The 13,285-nt window shown below is 32.6% G+C and overlaps 1 protein-coding gene across 7 annotated transcripts; it reads left to right on the top strand.

Annotated features, from left to right (window-relative positions):
• The first annotated feature begins 2,278 nt into the window (after positions 1-2,278).
• On the top strand, positions 2,279-11,822 carry LOC148619588 (uncharacterized). Of its 7 annotated transcripts, XM_088579669.1 has the most exons (11): positions 2,297-2,368; positions 2,733-2,800; positions 3,516-3,604; positions 6,285-6,533; positions 6,925-7,194; positions 7,509-7,595; positions 7,916-7,945; positions 8,563-8,859; positions 10,196-10,282; positions 10,757-10,832; positions 11,147-11,822. In XM_088579669.1, the coding sequence occupies exons 3-11, from the start codon at positions 3,520-3,522 to the stop codon at positions 11,682-11,684; spliced, it is 1,719 nt and encodes a 572-aa protein (XP_088435795.1). In that variant the 5' UTR covers positions 2,297-2,368; positions 2,733-2,800; positions 3,516-3,519; the 3' UTR covers positions 11,685-11,822. The 7 variants fall into 7 exon arrangements, with proteins under 7 accessions (XP_088435797.1, XP_088435793.1, XP_088435799.1 ...); XM_088579671.1 differs by lacking the exon at positions 2,733-2,800 and having other exon boundaries at positions 2,279-2,368; positions 6,925-7,149; XM_088579667.1 differs by lacking the exon at positions 2,733-2,800 and having other exon boundaries at positions 2,279-2,368.
• The last annotated feature ends 1,463 nt before the right edge of the window (positions 11,823-13,285 follow it).

The following is a 13,285-nucleotide window of genomic DNA, read 5'->3' as shown; positions in this document are numbered from 1 at the left end:
ACGGAAATTAGCTGAAGAAGGTTGAGAAGGTTATTTTAACAAGAGGTACTTGACATTTACTGGCCATACAGATTCATTAATCATAATCCTAGCAGCTACCCTAGTTCTCAAGAATGATAAGGCTGATTTTATAACACTGTGATATAATCATCATGAGATAAAGGAACCAAAAAATATTTTGACTTGCTTGTAACATTTTACACACTTTGCTTGAAGACATCAACAATGATTTATTTTTGATATGACTACATGAATCTAATTCTCTACGTCCAAGTATTTAAGATTCAAATTAGAATATTACTTTAAAAGGGGTTGATTTTGTAGCTATTGTTGCTTAAGGATGAGTTTTCAGGTTATAGCTGAACATCTATTCAATAGAGTATTTCACTTAGACTAGATTGTGTTTATAGGTGTAAATGATTGGTTTTTTTGTGTTTTGTGATTTGTTTTTTTTTCTTTGTTTTTGTTTTCTTTGTTTTTTGTTTTGTTTTGTTTTGTTTTGTTTTTTGACAAAAAAACTATTGGAAAACCATTGACCAAACTTTACGTCAAACTTGATGACTTTTCATTCAGAATTGTCAACTTTCCTTTCATCTGTGGCAACATCCCTTCGGCTACTGCGTATGGAGTGTTCATATCACAACTCATACGTTATGCCAGAGCTTGCCGAAACTACGCTAGAACTCTAACAAATAGGCTTCTAGAACAGTGTTATGTTGCTACAAGATTGAAGTCATCACCACAGAAGTTTTATGGTCGCCATCATGAACTCGTGGATCGTTATGGTGTATCTATCAGCACCATGAAAACTGATTTATTCAACGTGTCATAGTTTTCCTTTCCTCGTTTATCTATCCCGGACTTGACTTTTTATTAGCAACTCGGTGGGTGTTTCTAGAAAAGCAGAGGACGCTTACCCTACCGGTGTACCTGGTCCATGCTCCCAGTTTTTAGTGGAGTCCGAGTTACTCATTTACTTTTGTAAGTTTGTATGTATGAATTTTGTTACTTTATGTTCTTTGTGGTGTATGTCTGTTTTCCAGTTCTGGTATTTGTCCATGGATTACATTCTTTGGATTACCGCTATAACCTTGGTTCCCTTGATTACTCTTTGTTCTTTTGTTTTTTTTTGGTTTTTTTTTTTTTTGGTTTTTCCTTTTTTTTTTTTTTTTTTTTTTTTTTTTTTGTTTATCTGTACACGGATAGATCTCATCATGTTGAACAATTATACTGAAGCAGAATAGGCTAAACCGAACGAAAATATATGCGAAGACCTGCTGTTTGTTCCATATGCTCTATTTTTAATAACGATGATCATGTTTTCCAACGGATCGAAAGTTCCACAATGAGAAGTCTTACTTAAATGGTTACCAAATGTTATAGTACATATAGTTTAAGGACTATTGGAATTTCTTTGTTTACATAAGAGATAAAGATTTTAAAAAACCGGTGTAAGGAATAAGCCTTAAAATGATATGATACCAGACAAACAATTCCAAATTATGGTCGTGAACATTTGTTCACATAGTCCTTGTTTTTCGAACAATCTTGTGAAATCTTCACATGAAATTGGTAGCTTTTAGGCCCTCTTTGATTTTTGTTGACCATAAGGGGTAAGTCCTGCCACTTCATATTTCCAGTATTAAAAAATCTTGGAAGGGCGTTAGTGTTTTGTTGTGATATTCGATGACTTGATTTCAATTTCTACAGATTTGTCTTTTCAATTACACTGAAACTGGAGAATATAAGCTAGCCTAACCGCAGAATAATTTGACTCAATATGAAAAAAAAACATACTAAAACTGTAAGCATAACATTCTATAATTTGTTTTAATGAAGATAAAATTAACATTGTTTTATGTGTGGCATCTTATCGGTGACAAAACAACAAAGAAGAGAATTACTCTCATTTCATTTCAGGCTTTAGAACTTCATATTTAATCGTCTAAGCCGACCAAATACCTAAAAGCTATATTTTGGGGTAATTTGGTAAAATGACAGACATGTGCAATAATGGCTTTGATAAAGGTCTACAAAAATTCCCCAAAGGGGCTTAAGAGGGATCATTAAAATATTATAATATGTTTTATTAGACTAATTATTGTTTGCTCTTTCGAATATATTTACACGTTTAATAGATCCATAAACTTGTGTATAATCATGCAAATCAAACGTTTAAACCCTTAAAGACACTCCACCAAAAAGGAAAAATAAACTTGGATAGATCGGATATATACACACTTACAGTTATTTGGTTGATAAACACATTTATAAGAGGGTTTCCGCTGAGTAAGATATATACTACCATTTACTTCCTATTTCTATCAGAGACTTTTAACCGTTAAAGATTGTGGTGTCAATCGTTAAGGTAGGAATATCATATTTTAGGTAAGCTTTCGATGCTTTTAAATGATCTATATAGGTTGTTAAAATGAAGGACGGGTACAGGGTTAATCTTAAATATTTCTTGAACATTTTTAATCGAACATTTTTAAAAACAAAGTATAGGATTATGTGCGTATTTGAAAATTACTAATTTTTGCTACATTAATCCTTTCAGAGACAATTGGGAAAAAATCGTCACACAGGGAACACCTGTCCCCACTTTTGCCGGCATTTAAAATAAATTTACTGACAAATTCTACTAAAAGTATCCCTAAAAATGTGCACCCCTTGTACACGTTCGATTGGAACCAATATTTTTTAATTGCTGATATTATCCTTATCATTAGGTCTACAGAAGTCTCTAAGGGATCAAAGGTGGTAGACGACTCGATGTAAGAGTTATTGCCCTTGAAAGGTGAAAAGTGACGTTTTTGCTGTTTTCAGCCAATATCTTAAAAACTATGATAGATAGAATAAAACTTTCGATTGCTGAAATGATCCTTTATATAAGGCCTACAAAAGTCAACAGGAATCAAAGTGGTAGGAGGTATTGCACTTGAAAGGCAACAATTATGTTTTAGCTGTATAATAGATAAAGTGAAACTTTCAATCGGTGAAATGATCCATATGATGCCCTACTGCAGCCTTCTTTGAGTCAAAATTGTCGGAAAACTTCTTGTTCGAGTTATTGCCCTTGAAAAGAAAAAAATAAATCAAATTGAGCGATTCAGGCTCCTGGTAGCCTCTTGTTTATATTTAATGCATGTTTTTTTTAACATTTGTTTTTTAACACTGTTAGCAATACGATAATCTTATGTTAATGCACTAGTAGTCTAACTAACACAGTTCATTCTCAAAAAATTGAATCGCATATTTATCAAAATATACACCGTTAACATTTATATGAATTTTGTAGAACACCATGCATCTCATGAAATAATTGCAATATTTTCAGATATCTTACTTATTTCCTAATAATGTTTTAGAGAATATCTGGGACCTTATATATAGTTCTTTCTATATTTGACATCATGTGTAATAATTTTGTTATTTGGAAATGCAACATAGGATTTTTTGGTTTCAGTTCTGTGAAATACATGTTAGTTGAAATGCATTGTTTTGTTTTGTAGATCAATGCTTCCATACGTGGTACTTACCTCAACGTTCTCTTTAATTGTCGCAGGCCAGTTATTTGATGGATTCGAATCTTCTTTGAGAAGTATGCATTTAGTACGTAATAGATAAGCAAGGAGCTCAAATAGGGACATCCAAAGAAATTTGTCGACCCGTATACATTTTGATGTACTTCGCACAAGGGAAGAAAGATTCTAGGGAAAATCAAAAGAAGGTAATCCAGGGAAAAAAGGCCAGACATGGAAATCAGACACACATGCACAACAAAGAACATAAAATAACCAAAATAAAACATACAAAGTAAAAAAAATAAATGAGCAACCCGGACTCAGATAGCCATAATGTATTAGTTTTGATATGAAAACTACATACGTTGCTGCTGAAGGGATGTTGCCATGGATGAAAAGAAAGTCCACAATACGGAATGAAAAGTCATCCCGTTTGTCATACAGTTTGGTGAATAGCTTTCATTTACCATCGATCACTACGTGTAGGTCATGATGTGAGGCTGCAAGCATAAATGAATGGAGAACAACCCGTATTTTGACACTACTATACGTGTCTCTACCTTATCAACGTATGACCTATCGCCACATAACGCATTCAAACATAACGCAAAGGGATCGCTTGTTGTGTGCTATCATAATTAGTTAGCATGCAAGGCAAGGAATTCTCACAACTATATTTCGAAACTAAAATATTGTTTTCAAATGTATGATCGTGTTATTGTTGCTTCAAAATAATTACTATATTATCAAAATGCACATCGTTCAAACGAATTTTGAAATGAAGTTTGTTTGTTTGTTGGGGTTTAACGTCCGAGCAGCAATATTTCAGCTATATTCAGACGATTGAAATAAAGAAATGCTCGTGATTTTGTATGGAAATAAAACCAAACTTCAGAGAAACGTCTTTATTATCAGGGTCTTTATTTCGAGGGTTGTGATATTATGCTTCATATTATACTATTGTACTTCATTGACACATTAGAATAGCAGTAGTACACTCATTTGTAAAGAAAATACCATTTTTTACCTGAATCCAAGACACGTTCCCTTTTGTGAATCTTTTTTGATAAAGATTTCTTTCTTTATTTAGTTAGGTAGCAGTCCATGTAAGAATCATGCAAAATAAATGATTCATGAATAAAAAAGGTACAATGGTGTTTTTCTTCTTAACTTGTTTATTTTGGTCTTTAATCATATCCTACGGCGATAAAAGATTTAATGGACACAAGCTCTGAAACGTTTGACGTTTAAATTTTAAACTAATTCTAGACGCTACAGCCAGCTTTCTCAGATAATGCAAAGTCGGGAAATAAGTGAAGGCTTTTACGCAACGTTATGTGATTGTCAAACGACGTAAGACTTGAGTAATTTTCAAGAATTTCGAAAGGTCCGTCTGCATCTGTAAGTAAGACGAAACGAACGACTGCCGCTTTAGGCCTGTATGCAATTGATGGGAAATATAATTTACCTGGTTATAAAGGAAAAAATATTGGAAGTTGTCCTTTTATGAATAATTTGTTTTCAGACCAAATTGAACAGAATGCAAAGATAAAACATATGTAGCGTCGGCCCTTGCACGTTTCTTAGCTGGACTACTACTTATTTCGTTTATTTGCCTTCATGTAACAGTTACTATTGAAGTGTATATTGTTTTCCGTTTTTCAAAGCTAAACGCTGCGAGTCTTAAACTGATTTCCCATTTTTTAATAATGTTCTTCTTTCACAAAAACAAACAAGCACAACAAAAGAAAACATTTGATGAAAAATGTAAAACATCGACCTTATATTGTTGATAATTTCAATCATGTCTGTCGCATTGTACTCAGTCTTTTGGACAGTATGTAAAACTAGCATATAAAGTAACTACTTCAAATATTTTAAATGTTGCCATTATCGCCATTTTTATACGGGCGCCTGCCACAAATGCCATTAAAAGACCAACAATTGAAAAAAAAAGATGAACAAATATATGGATTTACTTTTTTTTTTCTTTTGAGGTTTGTACTTTAGGGTGACCTTTTGTTTCTATACAATATCGTATCTGCCCGTTGCTGGTACGGATAATCCCGCTAGGTACACTGCGGAATCAAACTCTACAGTTTCTAGCTTAAACCTTCACTACGCCACTCAATATATAATTATAACTTTTATATAAGGTTTTAACCACTGAATAATTTCAAGATTACACTAAGTTCCATTAGAAATGAAATGAACAAAAATTAGCATGAAAAGAAATATCTTGCTCAATTTTAAAATCTTTATGTTCTGTAAAAATGAATATTGGTGGAAATCATATTTTCCACCAATATTCGTTTATATCGAGTAACACAATTTTTAATCAATCTCGTTCGAGTTGTACTTGATATATGTAAACAGAAATGAAGTTGGTTTGACGCTATTGGATTCTAGGTTCTTGAAATAGTCTTGTTTTAGTCTCTACTAAACAAAAAATCTGGAAGTTTTAGACGCATGTTTATGTAACATAGAACTTAAACAAATACATAAAAACCGTTAGGCGTATTTCTATCCTGCAAGTATGTGTTAGTTTCTTACAAATCGGACAATGTGTAAAATGAGTATCTTGAATTTCAAAGAATTAACAAAAATTAGAGTGGATAACAATAATATCTGTTTAAAAAAAATATTTACTATCAATATAATGAGAAAAAAAACAAGATTAGCCGAGGTTATTCAAATGTAACCCATCATGTAATGGACATTACATTATTCAAATGTGTATATTAATTGATTGGACAGGAATAATACTCTGTAAAGATGGAGCGCCTGTCAACTTCAACTGTTCTGACAATCGTGTCATTTCCATTGAAAAGACCGAAAGTGGCAACAAACAATGCAGTTCAAATAATAGGAATTGCAATTCCAAATTGTTTGACAAAGTGAATAACTTGTGTTATGGAAAAGTAACATGTGATGTGCCGTCAGACATTTTTCCAAGTGTTTGTAGTCGATTTCCGAGGTATCTAAAATCCAAAATCGATTGTAGTAGTAAGTGTTACTAAAATTAGTTTCTTTGTTCCCAAACATAAAACATCACCCATATACCTCACATCATGCATGCTTTTGTTGAAAGCTTACCCCTGACAGCTTGTTTCATTATTTAAACGTTATAACATAAACAAAGAACCTTTTTTTTCTCAATGTAATTTTGCTGTATTTTAATTATCACACCAATCATTATTCAAATTGTTTACGAAAATTCTTGATAATGATAATTTTTGCGGACGTACGTGTCTAATATTTTTGCGAAGATTTTTCAAAAATTCTTACTATCTTCACATTGAGCTTAGTTTATTATCATCCTAAAAGTTCATCTTTTAGGGTGACAGTTTGTTGATAACTTCGATTTGTGATGAAATTTTATACAATATTTTTTTAGCTTGGTGGAGAAGTACTAAGGAGCGCAGTATTTCTATATGCAGTAATTTATTGTCATCAGTAAAATGTCCTAGCGTGTCTCGTCATATTCATGTGAAAAGAGTAGACATCGAGTCAGACAATTCAGAATGTGACAGGAATACTGATAACAGTTGTGTTTTGCAACGAATGAAGCATCTTTGTAATGAAAAAAAGGCTTGTGTTAGGGAAACTGATGGCAAATCCTGTATGTTTGAGCCTATGTTTGTTCATATTTTCTACACCTGTAAAGGTAAAACAATTGTTGATTTTTGCAGAGCAACTAATTATGAAAGGGAATGTAAACATATTGTAGGTTAAACTCGAACAAAAAGTGGCAGTTATAAAGGCGTCTACGTATAACGAATGCTAAAACAATTAAAACAACATAAGGAAAACATAATAGAAAACAAAATTCGAAACAGAAACGAAGGCAAAATTTCGCGTTTGTCATTTTCTCATATGAAGAAAGACAGAGGCAGAAGACAAATGGTAAATATACATTCCGATAATCGAAACGTTTTATCCGTTTATTCTTTATATTTTGATTTTTTTTATCCTATTTAGTCAATGTGACACAACCTTCCAGTAATATATCGGATGTAACAGAATCAACAAGCCGTCCCTCCACAACAAGGGAAAATGGTATTCTAGGTAACAATAATCCTTACCGATATAAAATTATAATGAAAACTTTTATCATTGCCTATTGGTTTAAAACGCAACTACTATTTGTTTAAAATTCTATCTTACATTTGTTCTACTACTCATGCTTTTTCTAAATTATTATAAATCAAGGCTCCAAACTGGAAGCAAGTGTCGAACACTCCTGAAGAACCATATTTGCCGTCATTGTCGAACACCACTACTATTTTGCTATCAAAAGTACTGTCTCAAATAATGTTTTAGTGAGTTTTAACTTTCATTTTTCATCATTAAAAGTAGTATAAACAAGTGATCGTGTTGTTTTGTAGAAATGTCAACAGAATTTAGTCAGGATGATTGTAAGTATTCTATGAGATTATATTATTTATTCAATATTCAAGAGTGTCAATATTGATACGTGATAAATGTGTGTGCCATTTGATAGTCAAATATTGCAGAAGGGAAAATTTAGTACGATAAGTCATTCCACAAGTCAGCTTGAGTGCATTAGATAAAAACTTAAAAAACAAAAGAACAAAGCTATGTAACTAGCACGAGAAATGAAAATCAATTATTTAATAGTTAAAGTATGACCTGTGTGTTGTACTGGCCAATTTGAAAGAACGTTGGTGTTCATGGGTTTGAATTTCATAATATAACCCATATAAGCCCATATCCAATGGACGTCGCTCGTAATTGATGCGAAGGTTATTATAGCTGGACTTAAAACTTAAATTCAATGGTCCCCGCCGTCCTTAACCGCATAATGCGATCATTAAATGCTTTTGAAGCGATATTGTTCTCTCGCCTTGGGCTGTCATGTTTTGTTTTGTTTTGTTTTGTTTTTGTTTTGTTTTGTTTTTCTTTTTTTTTGTAACCGATATTTGCTTTGAAATTGATTATCATAACTATTCAATACCATATCAATTTAAAGATTATCAACCTGATTCTACTTGGTTCTATACTTACTTTAAAGCTGGCATAGCGCTAAAAAAGGATGCTGACGGTCGACTTTTGGTAAATGGGCCACAGTGGGATTATCCTCGTGTAGTTTGTATTGACAACTGGGACAACAACGATGCTACAGTTGCCTGCAAATTGCTTCGTTTAGTAACGTCATATACAAAAGCAATAATTTTACCGAATCCTGACAACTACAGTGTACTTAATATCTCTCTGACCTGTACAGGACAAGAGATGTCGTACTTAGATTGCAACTATACTGAAAAACAATGTTCATCGACTAAAGCTGCTGGTATCCTGTGTTGTGACGGTAATCAATAACAAATATTTACAAGATGCTTGTGACAAATTAATTAGTAAAAAGCGGAGGTTGAAAATATTTTTGCGTTTTCTGGTGTTGATAATTTAGAGTTCATTTTATCCCGAATTCGTTGGTTAAGCTTAGTATAATTATTGCACTAATTAGTATTCATATTTCATCTGAATTATTACGTAAAAAGTAGCATGAAACTATTAATTTTTTTCCACTCTTTATACTCCTATCAACAGCGAAAGAAAAAAAAAGTAAAATTTTTATTTTACATTTCTGTTTTATAAAGATACTTATAATAAAACGAGACAAATTGTACCTCGTTAAATGGGTTTGAATCAAAGATTAAATGTACATTGTACCAGATGATGAAATCTTTACTATGACCAACTTCTTGATCAAAATTTTATAATGATTTGGTGAAAAAGTGTATACACAGACACAACAGTATGCATATTGGTAACCATTAATCGTGCACCCTACATGCTGTTAACATTCCTATGGGACTGACTTCATCCAAACCTTACTCTAACAAATGCAGCGCAAATGGACAGCATCTTTCAATATCAGCTCCGGATAAATTTGTGACGTTTTATCACTAAATAATCTTAAATATCGTATCTATCAGGAAGAGGAAACTCGAAAATAAGGACACTACAGACACACTGAAGTCTGCTTCTTATTTGTTGACTTTTATCATATTTGTAAAGAAAAAGCAAAACTCTTTGATAAACACGGCGAATTAGATTTCCCTGTTGTTAATTTTCCACTTTTGTGTTGTCAAATTCCAGCTGCTCTAATGTAGACTAATGTCGTCATTAAATAACCCTGACAAAGACGTAACCAACTTGACCGATGTAAAGTGTTTGTTCCAAATGTGATAAATGATGTCCATCTCTCATTGATAGCGTTTCTTCTCTATCTATAGCAACATAACTGGTTTATTGCGAGAAGTCCAAACTGCCCAATCTTCCTATTTCACCCCTGGTTTCAATAAAGTTTATGTTATTTTCTTTTCTTTCTGTACTTTTCTGACATTGGTTTATGGCTTTCCCTTCGTTTGTATCTTTGGTCAACATCTTAAAACAACTGAATTGAAAATGATTGTCTATCATGTAGGATCATAGAAACTACTTTTAGCACGCTGTATGTATGGTGAATTTAGTTTTCTGTAGGATTAACAACAAAGCAAATCTTCTAACAGATCTTCGATATATCTTTGTTAACATTGGCCATTTTTTTAAAGATTTTCTGTTATTTGGTTTATTTTCACAAATCCGACGGTCCTTATCTTGGTTTCTTTAGATTAAGATTATCTTTGTATTGATATTTCTAGATGATGTGTCGTGTGGCGAGACTTCGTCGAAAATAACTGTATTACCACCATCACAAGTGAACAACAATGATGAATCAACAAAGACAGGTTTGTTAACTATCTTTTGTAAATTATTGATTTTCATTTAAGTCATACAATGTGTCAGAAAAAGCATTAATCTAACAAAAGATACACATTTTTCTAATAAAACCAATTAATCTTCGAAAGCCTGTCCTTTTTATTGTTAATGTCTTTTGATTTATGGCAAACTGAATTCTACAGATTTTCAAAAATAGAAAAAAAAATCTTCTGTTCCCAATTGTCGAAATAATTTTGACATATAACCTTACTTATTTATTTACTGTACTAAACACTGAATTGATGAAAAGGCATTCGTTTAGAACAATTAAAGGTTTGTGATGCAAATAAAGCAGTTATAAACACAAATGGATCATCCTTATGCTACTGCAGTTGTACCATATGATCATAATAAAATCATTTGGCTCATGCTATAAAAACCAATATATGACACCTTTTAAAATTTAATGGAAATAAATCCAGTCAAAGTCATATCTCTTTTAGGTTTAGCATTAGGTATATCATTGGCAGTAATTGTGACAGTTGTCATCATGTTCGTATTGGTTTACTTTCGAAGAAGGTATATATTTAATCTACTTCATTGTTTGGGATTTTTTACGTTTAGTTTTATATCGTCTGCCAAAGGCAGGCGGGGAAGAACTATTGTACATTCCGTAAATTTCATATAATTACTTGGGATCATGTGTGCATTGTTTTACTAAATTTAAGATGTCAAGTACGAATATTAAAATGGTCAATCGCCCGTCCAAAACAAAGCATAAAAGTTGGTCATTTTACTTTAAGTAATAAGTATATTGGTATGTATTTCTCTATATATTTCTAAAATATTTTGTTCTTAAATAAGCATTAAGTTTATATAATTTTAAACTTCAGAGGAAGCATTATATACCCGTGCATAGACAGATTCAAGAAACCTGCACCATCTATTAACATCTGTGGTGATGACTCTGTTAGCCAACAAGGTACAGTACTACCGGAATCATCGCCGAGAAAGACCACTGACTATCAAATACAATATAATAAAGAATACGATGCATTATACGCTAATCGAATGCAAAGTGAGTATTCCAGTGATATTCAACTATACTCAATAGCCTCAAATGAAGATGATCAGTCGGAATACGTGACGTCACAAGTTGGCGTCTACGACAAAACACATGAAAGACGACACATTACAAATGACGTTAACCTATATGAGCACAGTGTTGACACAGTGTACGATACTGCAAATAATAAAAAAAGGGAAATGTATGTCGATAATACATACGGTCGAACTGTAAACAATGTATACGACGGTCACAGGAAAGCTGATGACAGGGTTGATTACGGATATAGTCGGATTGTTGAAACTGGTTATGATGTGTCTGGCTACAGTAAGAAAAGAAATGATGATACATACGATCATACATGATCGAGTTATGTCATGTACATGTATCACCTTTTTGAAAAAAATATCGTCGTCCAGATCGTGTGTCAGGTTTTTTATTAACATACTTATAGACAATACTGTAACGGTATCTTAACTTAAAATAAAACAATATAAGAATGAGACTAGAATTTGGATTAAACGCGAGTATTAGCCAGACAGTTTATCCATGTTCCGTATATTGGTATTTTTACTATTAATTCCTACGAATTGTGTCGAGGTCTCTTGATTTTGGGAAAACTGAACTTACCGGTCGTCATCGCGAACTAGTGATCATTTTGATGTATCAATCAACACCATGAGAACCGGTTTGATCATCGTGTTATAATTTCCTCAACCCAGGACGTGAATTGTATGAGTAGCTCGAGAATGTTTCTAGAAAAACAGAGATTGCTTACCGCTTCACCTGGTTCATGTTCTTAGTTCCGGTTGCTCATTTAATTTTGGGTCCTTTTGTGTGTAATTTTGTTTATTTGATGTTTTTTTTTGTTTTGTGTCTCTATTTTCCATTATCTTGTTTTTGTTTATTTTCTGTTTATATCAATCTGAGTTCCATATTCGAATCATAGTTACTTTGAATTCTCTTTGTGTTTCACGATGTAGACCAAGTAGCATATCAATAAAACGGTGATGAATAAATCTGCAGAAAACTTGTATACATAGTGCTTAGAGATTATTAATGAGCCCCTCCCGTTCTTATATGAACAGCGGAATGAGTTGACCAGTGAACAATTTTTACAAATTCTACTTAGATAGTAATGTATGGATTTCAACCAAAGTAACGGTTTAGGCAATACCTTTTAAATTTTTAAAAGTATGTTTTTTGATATATGTTGTGATTACTCTGGTAACACATAAACTTTATTTGAGTTGATAATTTGAATCGCATATTTGTGGTTTTAACAGCAGTCATTTGAACGGTCACAATAAAGACATTAAGTGGTTTCGTCATTATTGGATATGTCTTTTGTACCGTGATGTTAATGTTAGTTGTCATGTTTTCAATGTTTCGCTTTAATTTTTAATTATCAAGTTTGTGTCAAATAACTGTATGCTGTACACGTCTCATAGAGTCCCCTCTCATCAACATCTTATTAAACAAAACATAGGAAGACTTTATCAAATTGATAAACTGTATAGTAATTAGAAACGAATTGGGAAGCCAGATCAAGCAATTCTACTAAACGCAATAGAAGGAATTGGGCCTCGGTGTTTAGGGTTCTTTTTTAATTTTGTAATGCTGCAACTATCGGTAAAAATCTGACTATTGGGCTGATAAATACCATCGGGAACCTTTGAGTCACAAAGAGTGACATCGACATAGTGGTTGCTAAATACAAAAATACCACTCAAAACCGACAATATTGAAATGAAAATCCAAATACAGCACTGAAAAAATCTTTCAAGTACACTATTATTCGTATGGTGTCATTGGGGAATTTGTGGCATCGGCACTGGCAACTTCCAAAAATATGTCAGTATTTAGATCGATCCAGTAATTATCATACTTACGTTTGAAAGGGTTTATAAAAGGTAATAGTTTCAGACACTTCAGATATCCGTAAATTCTTGAATCCATGCTCAAG

Source organism: Perna viridis, chromosome 4 (assembly GCF_037379345.1).
Source record: "Perna viridis isolate PV_CMFRI_1.1 ecotype Kerala chromosome 4, ASM3737934v1, whole genome shotgun sequence".
Classification (NCBI taxonomy): domain Eukaryota; kingdom Metazoa; phylum Mollusca; class Bivalvia; order Mytilida; family Mytilidae; genus Perna; species Perna viridis.
Note: the sequence above shows the minus strand (reverse complement) of the source record. Positions and strands in the feature narration are given on the sequence as shown.

Excerpts from the sequence above, each read along its gene's own strand:
- LOC148619588 (XM_088579667.1), top strand. The coding sequence starts at position 3,520 with ATGCTTCCATACGTGGTACTTACCTCAACGTTCTCTTTAATTGTCGCA. Across the intron at positions 8,860-10,195 it reads TGGTATCCTGTGTTGTGACG|ATGATGTGTCGTGTGGCGAG; the intron begins GTAATCAATAAC and ends TGATATTTCTAG. Across the intron at positions 10,283-10,756 it reads TGATGAATCAACAAAGACAG|GTTTAGCATTAGGTATATCA; the intron begins GTTTGTTAACTA and ends TATCTCTTTTAG.